General features: G+C 44.0%; 1 protein-coding gene across 3 annotated transcripts in view; it reads right to left on the bottom strand.

The window, feature by feature from the left end:
* Positions 1–6,896: 6,896 nt before the first annotated feature.
* The window catches only part of LUZP2 (leucine zipper protein 2), a 783,128-nt gene continuing 766,848 nt past the window's right edge, over positions 6,897–23,176 (bottom strand). For 2 of the 3 annotated variants that reach the window (XM_060262789.1, XM_060262787.1), the window contains 2 exons: positions 9,412–9,492; positions 6,897–7,329 (listed from right to left, as the gene is read on the bottom strand). In XM_060262789.1, the coding sequence (XP_060118772.1) occupies positions 7,225–7,329; positions 9,412–9,492 (186 nt within the window). In that variant the 3' untranslated portion in view covers positions 6,897–7,224. The remainder of the gene's footprint in view (positions 7,330–9,411; positions 9,493–23,176) is intronic. The other variant, XM_060262788.1, reaches the window with a different exon arrangement.

Here is a 23,176-nt window from a genome sequence, read left to right as displayed (position 1 = left end):
CAGTGATGATGACAGGCAGCCAGCAGCCATACCAATGCTGAGGTCCCTCTAATGGGACAGTGATAGCTGGTGTATTGCTGCTGAGCTGAGAGAGAAGGAATGGTTCCCTTCCTCTCACACAATCTGAGGTCCTCCCAGTGATCTTCCTCATTTGGGGTGCAACTCTGGCTTGCCTCCTCGTGGTGCACCGTGGATAATGCAAAAAAGCCTGGACCAGCCAACTATCCATCACTCATGGTAAGTCTAAATGCTTCCTGCTTTGTGTCAGATACAGAATGATGTGGAGCTAGGTGTGATCCACCGCTTCTCTTGTTTGAGAGTTGTGTTGTTTGGGGCAGGGCTGGAGAGCTGGCATCTGTAGATTTCATGTTCTGTGGCAGGAAAGTTGGCATCTGGGTGAGAGACCCAGAACCAGCATGCTTGTTGTGCTTGGCCAACTCTCCCCATGTTGTTTGGGGCAGGGCTGAAGAGCTGGCATCTGTAGTTTGCATGTTCTGTGGCAGGAAAGCCGGCATCTGGGTGAGAGACCCAGAACCAGCATGCTTGTTGTGCTTGGCCAGCTCTCCCCACATTGTTTGGGGCAGGGCTGGAGAGCTGGCATCTGTAGATTGTGTGTTTTGTGGCAGGGAAACTGGCATCTGGGTGAGAGACCCAGAACCAGCATGCTTGTGTTTGGCCAGTTCTCCCCGTGTTGTTTGGGACAGGGCTGGAGAGCTGGCATCTGGGTTTGATGCAGCCATGTCTGCAGAGCAGACCTTGAGCAGATTGTGTTTTGTGTGGCAGTGACATTGGCAACTGGGTTTATATTGGTTCCAGGCCAACAGGGTTCATAGAGTGGATAGATGGATGTAGTGCATTTGGGTGCAATAGAGATTCTCTGGTGTGAAGTTAGGTTTGGCTTTGGGTGCCCCAGGAATTGAACCCCCTGGTCCAATTTTTTTTTGGCCTTGTGGGTTTTGTGTGGGGCAGTGCCCTGAAGTTGCACAGCAGTTTGGGGGGCTCTCTTCAAAAACCCCTGCTCCCCAGAGCCACTTTCCCCATGACCATTACAGTGGGGGAAGTGGCTCTAATTGGTTTATTCTCACCATTGGGAACAGTGTTCCTTTTGGGGTGCCCACAGATGGGTGCAGTCTTTTTGAGCCAGGGCGGTTGCATGCGGGGGAGTGCCCTGCAGTTTTGGGGCCTTTCCTTCAAACCCCTCTCTGGCCAAAGCCACTTTCCCCACAGCAATTATAGTGGAGGAAGTGGCTAATTGGGCTTTCCCCAACATTGAAGGCAATGGGTCTTTTGGAGAGCCCAAAGGCAGAGACCCCCTGGCTCAATCTTTTTGGGACTTGGGGGTTTTGTAGGGGAGAGTCCCCTGCAGTTTTGGGGGCTCTCCCTCAAACTCACTGCCCCCCCAGTAGCCTCTAATTATGCCCTATGTTGTCATTGATTTCAATGGCCCATAGGGTATACTGGTGGGATAGGGGCACCCTCTTTGGGTGTCCCTGGAATGGAACCCCCTGGCCCAATCTTTTTGGGACTTTGGGTTTGTAGGGGAGAGTCCCCTGCAGGTCTCCTGCAAATTTGGGGGCTCTCCCTCAAACCCTTTCCCCTCCAGGCGGCTTCCAATATACCCTATTTTGCCAATGATTTCAATTGCCCATAGGGTATAATGTGGCTGTATATTCAGAAACAGCCGTACATCTACCGTATATATGGCTATTCCGAGTACCGGTATTCGGAAATATATGGTATTTCGAATATTTTGACCCCGTATATTTCTAAATCTGATTATTTCCGAATATTTTTTTTTTGCACACCCCTACTTCTAACTGTGAGAAGAAAGAAGCCATATTATTGAGATATTTATGTCAGCATTAAATATCTATACTTTATATTCCATCTGGTAATGTATATTTATTTTAAATAGAAATGTGTTTTGAGGTCCACCCTTTCCAACTTCTTTTTGCCTCCTATACTTTTGTTTACATCTACCACTGACTTGTTTTACACTGGTAAATTTGGCAATAACATTTAACCAACAAATGGGATTTCATTGTCTTCATATCCAGAGAATAATATTCAGAAGGCTATTTTCATATTTCTGTCCGATTAAAATGAAAATTATATCCACTTAAAAGCATTTATCTTTCCGTATAAAATTAGCTAGCTGCTTTTGTTGAAAATACAATAGCAACAAAAACTCAAAAAAACAAACAAAAATAGCCAGCCTATTTACATATTAGCAATGGTAATCATTTAAAAATAAACCTCTCCCCAGATACAACATTTCATCTTTGTACATTGATAGACATCAAGAACTGAAAGCCAATGTGCATGTTAGTAATTATTTGCTAACCAAAGGGGAATCAATCATTAAGATGTTAAAATACAAAGTCATGCCAGATTCTCTTGTCCCTTTTTTATCTGTTACTCAGGATGTACAAGAAAATATGCATTTTTATTTTTAAATGCAATTCTTCTTATGGAAACAATGATGATTCATGAGATGTACTTGATGTGAAAGAATTATGCATATAAATGTTTAAAATAAATAGATAGATCAATCATGAGAAAATTTGGTGAAGATGTGGCAGCCACTAAGTAATACGGTGAATGTGTATTACAAGGGAGTAATAGAAAGGGTTTTTAAGAATGACCATGGCCAAGAAAAAGCTTCTTCTCACAGCACAGAACCAACCCTAACATTACACAATTTACTGTTAGTATGGGAATGTAAATAACTGTCTCATGGGTACCATACAGGTTTCCCCCACTTAATTCTTCACAGCTATCCCACTTTCATCCATTGAGCTCAGGGCAATGTATATCAGCACTCTCCTGCATGTTCTCACAACATCTCTATAAAGCATAAATTGAAAGATAGTGACTAATCCAAGGTCACATTTCCCCTCAGCATTTGTCTTGCTATAGCTCTTTCCCCTCAGCAGCCATAGTAATAAAGGTATAGAGCAGGGGTGGCCAATGGCTGGGACTAATGGGAGTTGTAGGCAAAAAACATCTGGAGAGCTACCGTTGGCCATCCCTGGTATAGAGTATGCTAGTCATAATCATGCAGGAACATGAATTATTAATGGTAGGCTTGACCCACTGTGAACTGCTGAAGCCATAGCTCATCCTTAAGATAGGTGCTACTAGCCATTCCAAAGCTATGCACTTTACTGTGATAAGGTAATATTGCCTGTTCTCCAAACACAACGACACAATACCCAACAGGAAGAACATTTAGGTCACCATTCTATTTAATTGGTGTTTAATGGAGGCTGCTTCCATGCTTCCTCTTGAATCTCTTTATATAGCACATTCTTTCAATGTGTAGATTGGGCCGTAGGGCCTGTAAGACCCACCTTTTCAAGATGGCCTTCAACTAGCGAAAAACTGTGACAAATCTAGATATGCTGCTAGAAATGCTTTTATTCCTGAAATGTTTTTACTTCTGAAATTTATTGAAACCTGTTTTAACGCCATACTGTTATGTTAATTTTAATATTCTGTAATTGTTTTAACTATTTATAAGTATAATTGATGTAATGTGTGTTTTATGTTGTGAGCCGCCCTGAGCCTGCCCCGGCGGGGAGGGCGGGATAGAAATAAAAAAATTATTATTATTATTATTAGATTAGAAATAGGCAGAAACTGGCTGATGAACCAAAGTTCATCACAAATTTTGACTGTTCAGGGTTCATGAACTAGAGCTAATAAACTGAAGAACTGGGACAAGCTACCACAAATTTTGGTGCAATTCAAGGTATTTCATGATGGTTTGTGAAGAATAGAAAGCAGGGGTCTGCCCTCCTTCACAAGAAAGAGTGGGAAGCTTCCCACCATTCAGCTATTTGGTTTAAATGGCTGGGAGCTATTCAAACCACCACTGCTTTCTGCTCCCTGTGGCTATCCATTGGGAGCAGAAAATATAGATTTAATTGGCCCTGCTTTCTGCTCCCTGCAAAAAGCTGTAGAGAGCAAAAAAAATGGCACCGCTTTTCAAATGGCACTGTTTTAAATGGCACTGCTTTTCAAAGCCCATATTCTCCTTTGAAAAGGAGAGCCAGTTTGGTGTAGTGGTTAAGTGTGCGGACTCTTATCTGGGAGAACCGGGTTTGATTCCCCACTCCTTCACTTGCACCTGCTGGAATGGCCTTGGGTCAGCCACAGCTCTGGCAGAGGTTGTCCTTGAAAGGGCAGCTGCTGTGAGAGCCCTCTCCAGCCCCACCCACCTCACAGGGTGTCTGTTGTGGGGGGAGAAGATATAGGAGATTATGAGCCGCTCTGAGACTCCTTGGAGTGGAGGGCGGGATATAAATCCAATATCATCATCATCATCATCATCCTGGGGGTGTTATTTGCCCCATAGGGCTGCTAATGCATTGAATATTGTACATACAGCTCCAAAATGAGACAAATAATGCCTCCCCATCAGAGCCATTTTGGTTTGTGAAAACTGTGTAGACAGAAGGCAGAAGCCCTTCCTCTTCCTAAATCTCATTCCCAATCTCAATTGACAACCTGCAGGGCTTTAAAAACCAATTCCCTGGAGATAATGCAGGGACAGTGATTTTGGTCTGGGAAGCACATTTTAAAAATGCAATATACAGGGGTTGTTTTGTAGAAAAATAGGTGGTAGAGCTCATCCAGGATTGTTATGCAGCTGCACCTACTGTTCAATGGACAAGGTGGGAAGGAGGAGGTGGAACTCTCAGAAAGGTTCAGGAGCTGCGCTCCTGTGAGCTCCCGCTGAATCCAAGGCCTGGTAATATATAGTTTGTCACTGAGTTGTGACTTTGCTATACCCAGATACAGAACTCAGCAAGCAACAACCCTTCCTATTATGAAGGCAAAAGACATTTTCACATTCATTGGTTGCATGTGAACTGCTATGCTTCAGATGTGATCTTTTCTACTGCAATTTAAAGAAAGCACAACTATTTTATCCAGCTCCAGTTTTGTCCATTTTCCTTTGTTTTTACATTCATTTTCTGTCTTTCTTTTGTGTCTTAGGATGTCATTACACTCTCCTCCTGGCTCCTGGGCATGTGTTCCTGCAGCGTCTCTCACCAAGTGTCCCATTGTGATCTGTACATTACTGCTAATGGTGGCTGAAATGCTATTGTCAGGTTAATGGCTCAGAATGGTTGGCTGATGCTTTCTCATTGTATGTTTATTGCTCAGAAAGAGAATCCTATTCAGCACCATTGTTTTCTTCTGTTTCAGCTTCTTCAGTGCCATTTTTTCAGCCTTCCTGTGTTAGTCACATCAGTGATCCCATGCAATCTGCATGGCACATATTGAACAGTGTAATATCATGGCATTCTGTATCTATCAGATTTCACTGCATCATCATGAGGGCAAGTGAAAGTAACTGTGAGTGGAAATATGAGGGCAATTTAAAATTCACTCCAAAAGAAATGGATAGTGAAAATACAAGTTCTTGAACCTCACACCCTGCCTCCAAAAAGCTTAGAATGCCAACTAATGTTAGTTTCTCACCCATGAATAATGTACTCTCAATGTACTATATACAGGCATGTCAAACACATTTGTTATGAGGGCCGGATCTGATATAAATAATACCTTGTTGGGCCGGGCCATGTGTGTACCTATTTAAGATTAGATAGCAAAGATATAAGCTTTATAAAAGACACAAACACAACTCAAGATTTTTTTAAAACTTAAAACATGCTTAAAATATTAGCACTTATTGATCTTAAAGGTGCTTTCTTTGTATTTCTCCCATGGGACCCAGGGAACTGGGCAAAGGAAGCTCTGGCTCTTTTCTGCCTTCTCCAGGGGATCAGGAGGGGAGGAGCCTCAGCCAATAGAAGGATGAGAGGCTTGGTTCAGTAGTTCTGCTGTGCAATTGTGATAGCCTAGCAAAGCAAATTCTTCCTTCCTCCCCAAAGGAGGAGCCTCAGTCAATGCAGAAAACAGAGGCTTTGCTCTGTAGCTCCTGTGCAATTGAACAAGCCTGGCAAAACAAGCTGTAATGCAGAAGAAACCAAAAGAGATGGAGAAGGAAGCAGATGACAGCCAGTTGCACAGGGGCCTGATAGGAGCCCTCCAGGGGCTCCCGGGCCAGATGTTTGACACCCCTGCACTATAATAATCATTGGCAACTTGATTTTTCCATTTCAGAGAGAGAAAAAATATTGCTAAAGTGTATTGCTAATGCATTATCCAAAAATGTGTGAAAACAGCCTACATCTGCAGCCAAATCACAGTTCTATACAAACTGCAGCAAAGACACCCATAGCTCAGATGTCAGGGCACATGGCAAAGGGCCATGCCACTCTGGCCTCATTTTATATAATCTTAGAACACACTAGGGAACATTAGAGAAAGGGCAATTTGCACAGTAAGGGAGCGCTTTGCACAAACAGCCAAATAAGTGAAGCAGTAAAGGCACTCAGTCTCAGGACACAAATCCCAATGGGAAGCTTCTACTTCTCTAACAGAGGGGGAATGGACAATGTATTGGATACAGATAAGCAAGGGAAGAGGGTCTGCCCTCAAACCTATGAGTGTTGCACCTGTACCCAGTGAGGTATCTTGCAGATGGCAGGCATGCTTTCCATGAACATGCAGTTGTGTGTTCTTTCGTTATTGCCCTAGTGTCATTCATCCCCATAACCTGGCAAGAGGCTGGTCTCTTTATCCCACCCTCCCAAAGACCTGACCCTTTAGTGTTCTAGTGCAGCTTCTCCCACCAAGCAAGCTGCAGAAATATGGTGGTGTTGTGGCTGCACTGGCCATGCATTTTTCTCTGAAGCAAAGGTAGATGTAGTGGCAGGAGGGGATCTGAATCCACTTCCCTGGTGCTTCCTGGTGTGCATTAATTTCAGAAGGTCAAACAACTGTCTTTAGTGCATAATAATGATACTTACAAAACAGGATTGGTTAATAAAATAAAACTTCTTAATAGCATTTCTTTACAAAACAGAGTGATTTATAGTAAGCAAGTTACAGATCAGGGCAGAATAAAATTCAAAAAACTGGACTGTATTACAAAGCATTTTTTTCCTCAAACATCCATCTCTGTTGGATTATTGCTGAAAGATACTAATCAATCTATTTCAGAAATTTCTGGACTAATTTACAAACATCCATAAAATAGTGGAAAAAATTGCATGCTTTAGAAACCTGATACATTTTCATGCCTCTGGACTAAAAAGATGAAGACGATAGCAAATGAAGAACATTTTAAAGATAGAGAGATGATGTTTAATTTGTCTTTTCCTTGACTTTATCTTGTTCATCAGGGTTGCTTTCTTTTTTCTCCAATGATTTTTTAATTCCAGGTTTAATCCATGGAGGGCTATGTGACTTCTGTTGACAAAGGAAACAAAACACTATCAGCATTAAGAAATGCATTATTTTATAATTACTTTTTACTTTCTGTATTTTCTTTTATGTTGTCTTAAAACTATACATATATAAAGAAAATATATTATTTTCTGGAAAATGATGAAAAGGATGGGGGGGGGTGTCCAACTGTCCTTTTCAGTTTCTTATTAGAATCCTGTATTTTAGCACCATCAATGTGCCTCATACTGTCAAGAGCAAAAAATAGTCCCTACCCTGAATAGTTTGTCAAATTCAGTGCAGGGATGACTGTCAGGGCAGACAGGAACTAATATGGTACAAATGTTGTGTTGCAGTTGAATACAGTTCATTTTATGCTTGAAAATAGAATATTTGTCATAATCTTTTTTAAAATGTTGCATGGATATGACTGTAACTACTACTGTTTTGTCCTCTAAGATTGTTTAACAGTGATCTTTACATATTGTTCAAAATATGAAATTGCTAGCCAACCTTTTTTTAGGGTCCTTTAGTGAGTAATGCATGGTCCAGGGAGATTTCACACTATCTGTCCCAAGGCTGCAAGTAATGTTGGCATTTTCACACAGCAAACAGAAACTGGTTTTTAGAGGTTTTTGTTTGCTGCATGAAAATGCTGACACTAGTTGTAGCCCCGGGGCAGATAGTATGAAATTGGAAGGAAGCCCCGCTGAGAAAAGGAACATGAGAGTGGCATAAGGTGAATGGGAAATCCATGGCAGAGTTACAGCTTATCTCCAGGCTACAGAGATCAGTTTCTCTTAAGAACATGGATGCTATGAAAGGTAAACTCTATAGCATTTTACTCCACTGAAGTTCCTGTCCTCCCCAGGCAGGCCTGTAGCCATGGGAAAAGGGGTAGGGGGGGGCACGGCCCCTCTATTGAACCCCCCTTTGACTAGTGTGGCCCCTCCTGGCAGCCTTCAAACTCCCTGCCGCTCTTGCAGCCCCCGTTCCCCTCTGCATGGCACCTCCCCCTACCTCCCTCCCATCCCGTGAAGCACTGGCTCCTCCTGGGGCTCTTTCCAGGCCCCGCCCCCCCCGTGCCGATCATGCTGATCATGTGAAAAGCCACGCCGGAAGGCCGGCACTCCTCTGCCGGCCTTCCAGTGCTCTCCGGAGCTCTAGCACTGTGGCCATGGTGAAAGGAAGCACCAGCACACCTGCATAATCACCTGCCGCCTCTGCCAGTTTGGTGTAGTGGTGAAGTGCGCGGACTCTTATTTGGGAGAACTGGGTTTGATTCCCCACTCCTCTACTTGCACCTACTGGAAGGCCTTGGTCAGCCATAGCTCTGGCAGAGGTTGTTCTTGAAAGAGCAGCTGCTGTGAGAGCCCTCTCAGCCCCACCCACCTCACAGGGTGTCTGTTGTTGGGGGAGAAGATATAGGAGATTGTAAGCTGTTCTGAGTCTCTGATTCAGAGAGAAGGGCAGGGTATAAATCTGCAATTCTTCTTCTCCCTACTTCCCTCTCTGGATCGTGTGGGAGGGAAGTAGGGAGGAAGCAGCAGAGGTGATGGGTGCTCTTGCAGGGCTTGCTGGTGCTTCCTTTTGCTGCGGCCCCAGCACTAGAGCTCCGGAGAGCACTGGAAGGCTGGCAGAGGTGTGCTAGCCTCCCCACACAGCTTTTCCCATGATTGGCATGGGGGGGGGCCTGGAAAGAGCCCCAGGAGAAGCCTGCTCTTCACGGGGTGGGAGGGAGGAAGGGAGGGGGAGCACCATGGAGGGGGGTGGGGGCCACCAGAGAAGTGGCACCAGAGAGAGTGGGAACCACGAGATGGGGGCCCTCCATCCAAAATTTTATTCTGTGGGCCCCTCCACCGAAGATTTTCTGGCTACGAGCCTGTCCCCAGTCCCATCCCCAAATGGTTTCTGGATCTAGCAACTCTAGCCCTCCATCCTCCACCAATGGCCAGGGGGAACCTGGCAGCCCAACCTAGGCTTCATCTCCAAATTTCCTGGATCTGGCAATCCTAACCCCCTATCCCCATCTGGTGGCCAGTGAGGAGCTGGCAATCCTAGGTCTGAATTTGTTAAAAAAAAAAAAAAACCCAACAAGAATCATACCTGAACATTTGGGTCTGTTTCTGCCAGTGTCAGCTGTGGAGAGCTTGAATTATTTTGATTTCCTAAACAAGCTTTGCCTACCTGAAAGGGGAATGACCAGAATCATACAACTGGTTCAGTTTGACCCTTAATTTAGCAAAGTCATGAGATGAACGTCTTGCATTAGAGATCCCTGATTCTTTTATCAGAATTAATATCTGCATGCTACAACATGGCTATTCACTCTTCTGTGTAATACTGGAAGGAAAAACACATGAATGCAAAAGCAGGAATATGTAAGGGGAAAAGAACTTACTAAAGTATTAGGGTATATGTTCCACAAGTGTGCATACTAACATCTCCCCTTTAAATATTGCCGAAAAGATGCAGCTGACACACTATGGAGTAATGGAAATGCTTGGACACATTATTTCCTCTAAGTGTAAAGTGGCCCTAATTCATAATTAAAGTAACAGAAATTCTCTATGCATCATAACTAAATAATGGCAATTCTATATGCCAAATAAACATAAAATCTCTCAGACAGAAAGATTATATATACTCCTTAAAAGTCTAATCTGAACTTATTACTTCATATTATTTAACAGAAATAATAGTTTAACTTTCTAGGATAAAGACTATTAATTTACAGCTAACTGCAGCACATGAAAAAACTCAGACTTCGTCACTGGTAAAAGGTTGTAAAAAGGTAAAGGTAGTCCCTTGTGCAAGCACGAGTCATTTCCGACTCTGGGGTGACATTGTATCATGATGTTTTCACAGCAGACTTTTTTATGGGGTGGTCTGCAATTGTCTTCCCCGTCATCTACACTTTATCCCCAGCAAAAGGTTGTAGTCACTGGTTAAAGGTGGTAGAATTTTTCAGACAGTTTTATTTTTAACTGGATAAAGCATATTCTCTGAGAAGTCATTTGATTTTAAAGATAATTTAGAAAGACATTTGGAATGTATACCTTATATACATACACACACACACACACATATCTCTCTCACAATTAAAAGCTGTCTAGTATCATCAAAATATTTTCAGACATAGGCTTGGATCCAGACTGATATTTTCATAGGTGCAAGGATTTCTACACATGGAGAATGGTTTCCCTCCCCCATCCTGCAGCAGCTTGAAATGCACCCCCCCCCAAAAAAAAAAAACCCAGAGAAGAAACGAATGGGGGAAATGATATGGCATGTATGAAAATACTTGTGCTTGTGGAAACATTAGTCTGGATCAAACCCTTATTTTCAAGCAGAACAATTTATCATTGATCATCATCTATATAATAGCCACATCATGTGCCCCTACACCTGCTGATATCTAAATCTGTTGATCAGGGGCCACACTGACAGAACAGAGACCCCCCCCCCAAAAAAAAAAATGCAGGGGAACACACAGGCCTGCAAAAAACTTCTAAAACTTCTAAAGGTGGGAATACAACACTAATTTAAAAGAAAAAAAAAAACAGATCCAAAACAGAGAAGAGTTGGCTGCAGAAGCACAGAGAACTGTTATCTATATGCAGGCAGGCGCACAAGGAGGGGGGTGGGAGAGGGAGAAGAAAGTATGATGCCAGGCTGCTGCAGACAAGGAGGAGGAAAACAACAAGGCTGCCAGCAGCTACTTGTTCGAGTTTCATCCAGGCAGGTGTTATTTGCTTATGTAATCAAATTCAGGCAGACAGGGATGAAGAGCCTCAGCTTGCCCTCCACCTCAGGGGCAGGCCGCAGATTCAGTGGGAGCTCACAGGAGCACAGCTCCTGAACCTTTCTGAGAGTTCCTCCTCCTCCTCCTTCTGAGAGTTCCACCTCCTTATCCATTGAATAGTATGTGCAGCTGCATAACAATCCCTGGATGAGCCCCACCACCTATTTTCTACAAAATGATCCCTGCTCAGGGGTATAGGGGGAGGAGCAGGTAATGTGGCTCATCCCCCCTCAGGCAACAATGACACAACCATTACAGAAGCCAGCAGCATTTAATGTGTGTAATCCCAGCCAAGGAGGAGTTTTTGAACTGTCATACATGAAAATCAAGAGGCCTTTCCCCAGAGTTATTCCTTAAAACCTGCTCAGTGTGTGTGTGTGTGGGGGGAGTGTATACACACACACACTTTTATAATAAACCCCTCCCCACAAAAGGATACAATGCTTTGGATCCTCTTTTTATTATGTAGGAGAAAAATCCTATTTAATGGATTCTCCCCCTTTTTTATTAAAGATTGCTAGGGCTTTTTTGTTTTTTGATAGAAAAAGCCTAGCAGGAACTGATTTGCATATTAGGCCACACCCCTGACATCACTATTGTTTCATACAGGGTTTTTTTGTAGAAAAGCCCAACAGGAACTCATTTGCATACTCATGGCCACACACCCATGATATTAGGCCACACACACCCCGGGGCTGCATTCCTGTGCAGTCCTTCTCAAAAAAAGCTCTGAAGACTGCTAACCAAGGTAACAGGATAGACATCTGTGACAGGGGCATGAGTGACAACAAAAAGAGCAGGGAGAAAGAAAGTAAGGGGAATAGGGAAGGAGGGTTGGAGGAGAAGAGAGGAAGGAAAGTGGGGTGGGGGAGATTCTGCAAGTCTATAATTCTATATCCTAAAAGCTAAGTTGGCCAAAACTGAGGATACTTAAGTCTACTGAGTTTAGCTGGGAATGGACGACAGATCTTTCTGCTCTCCTGTCCTGCCCACTCCTAGCCCCAGAACAACCCTCCCTACTCTGAAGCCGATGATCCTTTCTTTCCCAAGGCAGATACCAGAGAAGGCTGTGTGGGGCGGTGTGCCTGGCCCTGAATCTGGGCAGTGTGCCACCCAGCCCTCATGTTGGCTCCACAGGCTGGTGGGGCTGCCCTGGCATGATAAGGTTTGGTGGAGCATGGCTTGATCTATGGGGCTGGGGAAAGGGCCTCCAGAGCTGCAGGGTGGGGAGGGGCATGTCGAGCAGGTCCCACAAGCTGGTACTAGCGGGGCATCATTTCCTAAGAAGTGGGTGGGGCCAGGCTGGCAGCCAATGGGGAAAGACAAGGGAGAAGGGATGGAAATAAAAGGAGGGAAGGGCGGCCAGGAAGGAGGTCAATGAGGAGCCTGGATTGGAGCTGGAGGATGCCTTAAGTCTGACACAGAGAAGGAGCATCCAGAGCAGGACCATCTGAGACTTACCAGCCAGAGGGGCAACAGGGTGATGCAACCCAGCCCTCCACCCATTCTGAGACCTCCTGGACAGCCCAGGGAGGGAGGGGCCCTGGACCCAGCAGGGTGACAGCTGCACAAGGGGCAGGGACCCCTGAAGAGGCAGGGCATGACAACTCCTTAAGAATGCCTCAGGTTTTCTACAGTTGGATTGAAAAAACAAGACTCTGAACTGTAGAGGGGACATTGTAAAGGAGTTGAGGTTAAACTATTTTGTATAATTGTTAGGGTGTATTAATTTGAAGCTTATATATATATATATATTTAAAAGAATGCCTCAGGTTTGCAGGAAAATCTGAAATCTAAAAAAATACATTTGGGGTTGAAAAAATAGAAGCTCTTGTACCTTTCAGAAGTTTTCTCCCTCAGTGGTTGTTGCTAGGCAACCACAGCATCCCAGGTTTGGTTCTCTAAGTAAAAGTGGGGGCAGGGTCATTTTCAGGCCAATTTTGATCTTTGAGGAAGGATTCATTGGAGGCAAGCCTAGTAGCAACCACTAGGTGATTTACAGTGCAATCCTAAAGAGAGTTACATCAGTCTAAACCTATTCATTTTAATGGGCTTAGACTGCAGTAAGTCTCTTTAGGATTGTACTGTTAATGCTAGTCAGCTTTCATGATTCAACTAGACCTGGCTTCTTCCTACTGTTCAACAGCAGCCACTTTACAAAAGCCAGTGTGCTACAGTGATTAGAGTTTTAGAGTATGGCCTGGGACATCCAGATGCAAGTCCCCATCTTGTTGTGGAAGCTCGTTGTGTGATTTTGAACCAGTTTCATATTTTCAGCCACAGGGTCGTTGTGAGGATTAAAAAGTGGAGATAATAAACATAAATTGCTTTGGCCCCTGCTGTGGATTATAAATAAAGTAAATAAGTATATTGAAGATGGGAGGCAGATACAAAGTAGGTTGGTAAATGGCTGAGAAGGAGAGAATGAGGCAGGAAAAGGGAAGAGGATATACGGAAATAATATCGGAAGGGGAACGCAAGATAAAGTGGCCAAGATAAAGTGACCCCCCCACCCCGATGTCCTTGAGGGATCCATGCCATGCAAGTGGCCCTGGCCCAGCAGCCAGCACCACACAACTGGGTCATAGTTTTCTTAGTAGAAGCTGCTGGAGGTGAAAGAGGAGAAGATGAATACAGAGAGATAGATAAACACAGATTAGCTGTTTGGTCAGAGAAGGAAGCAGGATGGTTTCAGTGCTTGCTGGGGGGAAAGTGTAAAAGACTGGGGAAGGCAATGGCAAACCACCCCATAAAAAAAAGTCTGCCGTGAAAACGTTGTGAAAGCAACATCACCCCAGAGTCGGAAACAACTGGTGCTTGCACAGCTAGCCCAAGGCTAGCCCAGTCTTGTCAGATCGTGGAAGCTGAGCAGAGTTGGCTCTCAAGTTTATGGATGGGAGACTTCCATGGAATACCAGGACTGTGACATGGAGGCAGGCAAAGGCAAACTACCTCTGAATCTCTCATGCCTTGGAAATCCTATGGGATTGTTATAAATCAGCTGTGACTTGACAGCAAAAACAAGCAAACAACAAGCTCCTAGGTTTCAGCAACCTGGAACTTGAAGATCACATCAGACACTTTCACCATCAGAACTGGGTTGTCAATGGCCACAATACAAGCAAAAATGGCGCAAAGAGTAAAAGGAAATTGGGCATCCAGGCACTGTAATTCCTTTCATTTTTCTTTTTAATTATAGAGCTTGTGTAGTGTAAGCTACCTACATGGCATATGTTCTGCTTTAAGTATGGTCCTCTCCCTGGAATATTTCCAAGATTTCTCACTGTGGTCTATAATAACCTGCCAGAACTATAGGAAGATGCTGTTCAGATAATATTTTCCATTTTACTTTGACATCAGCTATCATTAAACTTATGAGCTATTGTTTTATTTTAGTTAATATCACATTGGGAAATACCGTAAGGGTGGGGGAACAAAGTAACCATCTTCATTGTAGATCTGAATCTTCAGCATGTAAATATTATTCTCCTTTAGACAGCAGCCTTCTTGTCTTGTGCTGGTAGAGCAGTGGTTGTCATAGAAATAAGAGAATATCATTGTCATCCTAAATAGAGTTACACCCTTCTAAACCTACTGATCACAACTGACTTAGACGGGTGTAACTCTCTTTAGGATTGCACTGACTGAAAATAGAACTATTTGATGAAGAGAAACTGTACAAATAACAGGGCAAGATAAAAGTTTGCATAGATAATATGTGACATAAGCCATATTGTTTTGCACAGAATGCTGTGTGTACAAAGCAAGATCCTCTTCTCTCAGCATGGTATTGCATAAGCACATACTACAGGGTTTATTTGGAACTGGTTACTGTGGTGACAAGATATTATGCGGCATACACCACAATTTTCAATCCACTTCATCTTTCTCCATCTTTCGCTATAGCAGCACCAAATTTTGACAACCTGTCATCTACACAAGCTGTGTTTCCTTAGCAACAACAAACTACCAGAATCAAATGGCACCTTAGAACAAACAAACAAAACAAACAACCCCCTCAAACCCACAAAACAAAAGCAAAAACAATCAACCCAGACTATCACTATTAGTGAGTCGCTGATATCCACCCCCCCCTCCCAAAGACTGCAGTAACCACAGCCTTGAGGACAGAGTGGTCATCATTCTCCTTGGATGAGATTTATGCTACACAGAATCTTGATATTTTCCTTGGAAAGTTACTTCAACTAACAATGCTTAATGATCATTAAGTTGCATATATAAAAAACTGTGTTGGATCAGTCAAAAACACATTCCCTTCTAGTGTAAGATTTACAGGGCAATCTGATGTAGAGTTATTTCAGTTATAGATGTTTGTACTTTTTTGAAGTTTAAGCCAATAGAGGTACAATCAATATGGTTGGTAAAGTAGGAGAAAATGCCTGGCATATTCAAAGCTTCACCTACAGGATTTTGAAATTATAAGTAAGTAAGTAAATAACATTGATAGCTTCCAAAACTGATTCAAATTCCTGTTTTTGAGCTAGAAATTCAAGAAACAGAAATCAAACCAATACAATTTTTGAGATATTTGAGATATCAAGGTCTGTTTCACCTTGAGTCAAAGAGTCAGATAATTTATCCTTAATGCAGTAGTCCTGTACCTTCAGGAGCCAATCCTGAGCAGTAGGATTTGTATTATTTTTCCAGTATCTGGCAAGTACTGCCTAGCTGCTGCACAAAGTTTTTCTATTAGCTCCATTTTAGATGAGTTTATAATATAGGAATGCCAATGATTCAACAGCAGAGCTTCCATTTGGAGGGGGATTTGCACCTGAGTAATATTGTGATTTGATTAATGATTAATTTCCTGAAATCCTGAACATAAGAACAAGTGCACCAGCAGTGTTTATATGTGCCAATTCCCTTGCATCTTCTCCAGCAGAGTGGGGAAAGATCTTTTGAGTGGGATGTAACTTCTGCAGGATAAGATACCAAAGCACCAGGGTTTTGAAAAATTGGTGGTGCTAGGGGATGGTGGTGCTAGGTGAATGGTGGTGCTAGGGGATTTGAATATAAAGCAGTTCCAAATGTGGCTCCAATCTTGGGTAGAAAGGTGATTAGTGCAATCTTTTTGCCATGAAGTAGACTGTGATCAGGCAGGCAAAATGGGACTATGAAGAGCATATTGCAAAAAACATAAAGACCAACAATAAAAATGTCTTCAAATATATTAGAAGCCCGAAACCAGCCAGGAAGGCAGTGGGGCCCTTGGATGACCATGGGGTAAAAGGATTACTGAAGGAGGATAGGGAAATGGCTGAGTAGCTGAATGCATTTTTTGCCTCTGTCTTCACTGTGGAAGATGAGAACTTTTTGCACGCCCCAGAACCACTAATTTTGGAAGGGGTGTTGAAAGACCTGAGTCAGATTGAGGTGACAAAAGAGGAGGTCCTACAACTGATAGACGAATTAAAAACTAGCAAGTCACCGGGTCCGGATGGCATACATCCAAGAGTTCTGAAAGAACTCAAAGTTGAACTTGTGGATCTTCTAACAAAAATCTGTAATTTTTCATTGAAACTGCCTCCGTTCCTGAGGACTGGAAGGTAGCAAATGTCACCCCCATCTTTAAAAAGGGTTCCAGAGGAGATCCGGGAAATTACAGGCCAGTCAGTCTGACTTCAATACTGGCAAAGTTGATAGAAACCATTATCAAGGACAGAATGAGTAGACACATTGATGAACACGGGTTATTGAGGAAGACTCAGCATGGGTTCTGTAAGGGAAGATCTTGCCTCACTAACCTGTTACATTTCTTTGAGGGGGTGAACAAACATGTGGACAAAGGAGACCCGATAGATGTTGTTTACCTTGACTTCCAGAAAGCTTTTGATAAAGTTCCTCATCAAAGGCTCCTTAGAAAGCTCGAGAGTCATGGAGTAAAAGGACAGGTCCTCTTATGGATCAAAAAATGGCTAAGTAATAGGAAGCAGAGAGTCTGTATAAATGGGCAGTCTTCGCAGTAGAGGACGGTAAGCAGTGGGGTGCCACAGGGCTCCGAACTGGGTCCCATGCTCTTTAACTTGTTCATAAATGAATGTTCTGTATCTTTCCCAGACATGAAGTGTCTTTACCAAGAAGGGGTTGCCCCTTATAGAGGAGGGCCTCTCAGGTTTTTTTTTTTGTTCCAGATGACTTCTTGCAGAAGGAAGAAGGAAGGAAAAGACTGCTCAATAATAGTCCAGTCAGGAGAATCCTCAGGGTGGAGCATTTTAATCAAGTTAGTAAGTTGTGCCACATCATGGTAAAGCAATACATCTGGCAATGCCACTCATCCTCCTTTAAGAGGCTTACACAGAATATGAAAGCTAATTCTGGGTTTCTTAGCATCCCAGAGGACTTCAAGAAGGATTGATTGCCAGCATTTGAAAATAGACCAAGGAAGTGTGATAAGAAGAGTATGAAATAAGAAGATGAATCAAGGCAGAATTAATGATTTGATCAGATCACACCTTTCAATCCAGGGAAACAACATCCCCCCCTCCCCATTTCTCTATTTTAGCCTTAACTTCTTTAAATATTTCACCAAAATGACTTTTAAACACATCATCTAGTTTCATAGATCCCTCAGTGCCTCCAGATCTGATGAATCCATTTGAATTCATATATTTTTTTAAAATCCAACCAGCAAGGTCAAGGTCAAGTTGAATTGGGTAGATTTCTGTTTTATTATGATTGATTTGCAGTCCTGATAGTTGACCAAATTGTTGGAGCTCCTCCTTAACACATGTAAGAGAGTTTAATGGATCAGACAGGTATAAACAGTGTCATCATCTACAAACTAATTTTAAATTATGCATTCTGAATGTTTATCTCACTAATCATGGGTTTTTTTTGGATTGTAATGGTCATAGGTTCTATTGCCATGGCAAATAGGAGGGGTGAAAGTGGACAGCCTTGGTATATGGACATTTGTACTTCATGGGTGTTACTTAAAAAAATCTTGAGAACAGAATCAAAGATTGTGAACATATGAAGCTGCCTTTTACTGAATCAGACCCTCGGTCCATCAAAGTAAGTATTGTCTACTCAGACTGGCAGCAGCTCTCCAGGGTCTCAAGCTGAGGTTTTTCACACCTATTTGCCTGGATTCTTTTTAGGTGGAGATGCCAGGGATTGAACCTGGGACCTTCTGCTTACCAAGCAGATGCTCTAACACTCTTTTGCATTAAGATTTACCTTAATTGTTATTTTGGACTCTGGTATGAGGCGCAGAGTAGTAAAGCTGCAGTACTGCAGTCCAAACTGCTCACAACCTGAGTTCAATCCTGGCAGAAGCTGGGTTCAGGTAGCTGGCTCAAGGTTGACTTAGCCTTCATCCTTCTGAGGTCAGTAAAATAAGTAACCCAGCTTGTAGATGTGTGGATAACTGGGGAAGGCAATGGCAAGCCCCATAAAAAGTTTGCCAAGAAAACATCATGATGTGATAGCACCCCATTGGTTGGTAATGACCCAGAGCTTGCACAGGGGACTACTTTTACCTTTACGTTTACAATAGTTCTGGCCTAGCTCTTCCTCTTTGGAGCATATAGGAATACCATGGCAGTACATGGGGTTTAATTTTCAGTCTGGATCATTTCACTTTTAGTGCTTCAAATAAGTATCCTGGATCCTCCTTATGTCTGACTGGATGCACAAACCTCTGTTCATACTCATAATTTTAAAAAGTAAATGTGTTTATATAGACAAAAGCGTGCTTGCATGCAGAGAATTGTTTTCAAGGAATATAAAGAGGAGTGGAACTGACATACTTTCACCTCTGAAGTGATAAAGAAAGGACCCATCAGAATAACAGTGAAATTGATTACAGGCATCCTTGTCACTTAGCCTCTATAATGAACGGATCATTTCTCAATCAGATAAGGAAGGGAATTATTTTAATTTCATTATTTATGTTTGCAACCTTGTTAGCAGAGTGTAGATATTATCCATAGAATGTTGTCTAAAGGCTGCACAAAGCAATGGCTTTTGTTCCAGGAACTTTTACTAAAAATCTAGAGAACAATCCCAGCACCAGGCTTTTTGGTGCCCTAGGTGTGCTCTCCCCTCCCCGCTGGCCCATGAAAGACAAAGTCCCAAGGAGCCATGTTGCTCTGGAAGCAGCTCTGGATGAAGATGCACCAGCCGGGCAGCTCTTTGGGGCCTGGGGAGGCAGACAGCCCATGTCAGGGAAGGCATCAGCAGCCTGCCAGTCCTAATCCCACATGGGCAAGGTGGGGGCACTCATCTGTGCATGCTCAGGAAGGCACCCCCTGGCCCGTTGACACCTGCACCAGCAGGCCAGTGGGTGGGCAAGTCACTGCTGAGACTGCAGGGTGGGTGAGCACCCTTTGTTTCCATGGTGCAGCAGGCCCTGCGGTGACAAGACTGGCTCCCTGGCTGGCTGGGGCACTCTGGCAGTGGTGTCTCCTTCCTTTGGGCAGCAGCCCACCCACCCCTCCTTTGTTTGCGGGTGGCAGTTATGTGCAGGCCTTAGGTGAGGGGATGGGCAGCAGCCCATATAAGGGGTGCCCAATTCAGCACCCCACCCCTAGGCAATAGCAGGCATGCCAGCTTTGCTAGAGAAGCCTCTTCACAGTGGAAATGAAATCAACAAGGATTTGAAGCTGTTTGAGTTGTCTGTTGTAGGAGCAGGGGGCAAAGTCTTGGTCTCTGCCTCTGTTCTCGCTGCTTTCCTACTGATTGATTCAGTTTGCTAGCAGGCAAGTGTACATCCCTAGAAAATTAAATAGTTAATGCCACAGTAATAATAGTAATAATAATAAACTCAAACATGGAGATACTGATAACATTTGTATGAGAAAAATAGAAACACCTCCCCCCCCCAAAAAAAAACAGCCCCAAAGTAACACCATTTGATGGAAACAGCAATCACTTTTGGATGGACACTCCCCTGTTAAGCACAAACCTACTGAGTCATCCTCTATCTTCTTCCTATTCTATCTTCCAATGAGGGGGAAATCTATGGGATACAGTCATTCCTGCATATAAGCTCTATAGGAAGGACAGGGAGAGATGGATTGAAGGAGGTGTTGCACTGTACATCAAAGAGGGCATAGAATCAAATAAGTTAGAAAGCAGGAAAATTAACTCCCCAACAGAACCAATATGGGTAGAAATAATGGGCCCTGACAGTCACTTAAAATTGGGGATGTATTGTTGCCCACCTGATCAAACCCTTGAGACTGATCTTGAGATGGAGAAGAAAATAAGGGAGTGATCACAATGCTATTAAGTTCAGCATTCAGGTCAATGGGAAAACAATGTGTCCAGAGGCACCTTTAAGACCAACGAAGTTTTATTCAAGCTATAAGCAGGTCTGGCCCTGCCACTAGGCAAACTAGGCAATTGCCTAGGGTACCGGCCTTCTGGGGGTTCCAAATTGGGCACCCCCCATGTGACTCGGTGATATTATCCGTGCAGAGGGGGCACCAAAAGCTAGCCTGGCCTAGGCTACCTGACAGTCTAGGGCCAGCCCTGGATATGTCTTATTCAAGGCATAAACTTTTGTGTGCAAGCACACGTTTAGATACAAAATATAAGCTTTTACATGAAAGCTTATACCGTGAATAAAATAAGATCTCTTATGGATTAAAAACTAGTTAAATGACAGGAAGCAAAGAGTAGGAGACAATGACATTTCTCACAATGGAGGGTAGTAAGCAGTGGGTTCCCACAAGGATTGATATTGGGGATGGTACTATTTAATTTATTAATAAATGTATGGCTAGTGTAGGGCCATACATTTATTCAGGATGGTGAAAACAAAATTATTCAGGATGGTGAAAACCTCGGCTGACTGTGAAGAGCTGCAAGAGGACCTGCACAAAGTGGGTGACAACGTGACAAAAACAGTTCAGTATTGGTTAGTGTAAGGTGATGCACATTGACATTAAAAAATCCGAGTTTCAAGAATAGTCTAATGGGATCTTAACTTACTGAGACTGAGAGGGGAAAAGATCTTGGGGTCATAGTGGATAGTTCAATGAAAGTGTCAAGCCAGTGTGTTGCAGCAGTGAAAAAGGCAAACTCTTTGTTAGGAATTATTAGGAAGGGGATTGAAAATAAAATGGATGATTTTGTAATGCCCCTGCAGAGCTCTATGGTGTGGCCTCATTTTTAATACTGTGTACAGTTTTGGGCAGCATAAATTGCAGATCTGGAAAAAATAGAGAGGAGGGCAACAGTTGTTTAGGGGGTTGGAGCACCTTCCCTGTTGGTGTAATGAATCTATCTGCACCCAGTCTGACAGCTATGTTTTGACAGCTGGTGATCTAGCAGGCATGCTAGGTCACAATGACCTTATCAGCAGGCCGGTTTGAGCCGGCAGAAGCCAAGAGAAGAAACCTGCTGAGTCAGCATGACAGTGCACAGCCTTGATTGGCTAGTAGGACTATAAGTAGACTGTGTGTGGACCACACAGGTCTCTCTTTGAGAGTTGGTGTGTAGGCGGAGCATTTTGTCTGTTAGAGTAAGATATTGGACTGCACTAGTGAGCACTTAATGTATATATCTGTAAATACACTATTTTGGCACTAGTTGCAGGTGTCTGGCTGATTTCTTTCCTGGAGCCCTGTGCCGGGCAGGTCACCAAGCTCACTCTGCTAACTCCCGCAACGACAGGGTTATGGGCCCAGCACGCTTCCGCTGCGCGGAGGAGCACCGTGAGAGTTGAGCTGACCGAGAGTTTGGAAAGAGCCGGAGGCGAGGAACGCCGGTTGAAAGACAAAGCAGCACCAGCTATCTTGTTTTGAGAGCCAGAGGGACGACGGCAGCCAGCTGTGTGGAGGAGTCGGCATCATGGCTCAGCAGCAGCTCGCAGTGGCCGTTGAGAAGCTCAATTCAGCCAACTACGCGGTGTGGAGCCTGAGAATGGAACACTACCTCAAGCGTGAAGGGCAATGGCTGTTTGTGAGTAATCCCCCTGCAGCGTTATCTCCTGCTGAGACTGTGTTAGCCGATAAGGCACTGGCAAACATCGTGCTGGCTATAGGAGATGACCAGCTAGTATATGTGCGAGGGAAGGACACTCCCAAGGCTGCCTGGGACGCGCTCAGTGGGGTTCATGTTATTACCACTGCTGGCTCCCTTATGGCCTTGACTAGGAAAATGTTTCGCACTGTTATGCCAGCTGGAGGGTGTGTGAAAGACCACATCAAGAAGCTAACGGACTGTTTCGTTGAGCTTGAGGCCAGAGGCAAGACTGTAGCTCCAGATGACAGAGTTTACATTTTACTGTCAAAGTTGCCACCTGAGTTTACTCCCTTGATAACTTCCCTGGAGACAGTGGACGTAGCGACCCTGACGATGGAGTACGTCTGTGCCCACCTGCTTGATTTCCAAGAGAGGATTGCGGCAGTGAGCTGTCCGGGGGTTGAGGAGCGTGCGGCTATCGGCTCGTCCGGGAAGACAGCCAACAGAGAGCCAGCTTTTGCTGCTGGCAGACGGCCAAAGGCTGAGAAAGAGGAGCCGACTGCAATGGCAGTCCGACGCTGCTATGGCTGTGGGTCGCCAGAACACCTGCTTCGAGCTTGCCCAGAGAGGGGGAAGAAGCGGCGTGGATGGAGGCGGCGAGAGCAGAGGACCACCAGCCCGTGTGAGGAAGGAGCCCGGCTGGTCATATCTGCAGTAGAGAGCACAGGGTCTGCTTGGATTTTAGACTCTGGGGCAATGAGCCATCTCTGCTGCAAGAAGGAGTTGTTGAACAATGTTGACATTCCTGAACACAGGCATGTTAGATTAGCTAACGGGACCCTTGCCAATGCTACTTGCGCAGGCAATGTGAAGTTTCCTGTGTTAAATTGCACTTTGCAAAATGTGTTATGTGTACCCACACTACAGTCAAAACTGCTAAGTGTTAGCATGTTAATTGACCAGGGATACCAGGTGAGGTTCGAAAGGACCTGCTGTAAAATCCTGGGAGGTGGGGGAAAGGTGCTTGTAACTGGAAAAAGAGAAGGCAAAGTATATGTGGTCCAGAATGAATGTGCCCAGGTGGCACAGGTGTCAAATGAGCCTGTGCACAATAAGTGTATACATTTACTG

Source organism: Heteronotia binoei, chromosome 21 (assembly GCF_032191835.1).
Source record: "Heteronotia binoei isolate CCM8104 ecotype False Entrance Well chromosome 21, APGP_CSIRO_Hbin_v1, whole genome shotgun sequence".
In the NCBI taxonomy this organism is placed as follows: domain Eukaryota; kingdom Metazoa; phylum Chordata; class Lepidosauria; order Squamata; family Gekkonidae; genus Heteronotia; species Heteronotia binoei.
Note: the sequence above shows the minus strand (reverse complement) of the source record. Positions and strands in the feature narration are given on the sequence as shown.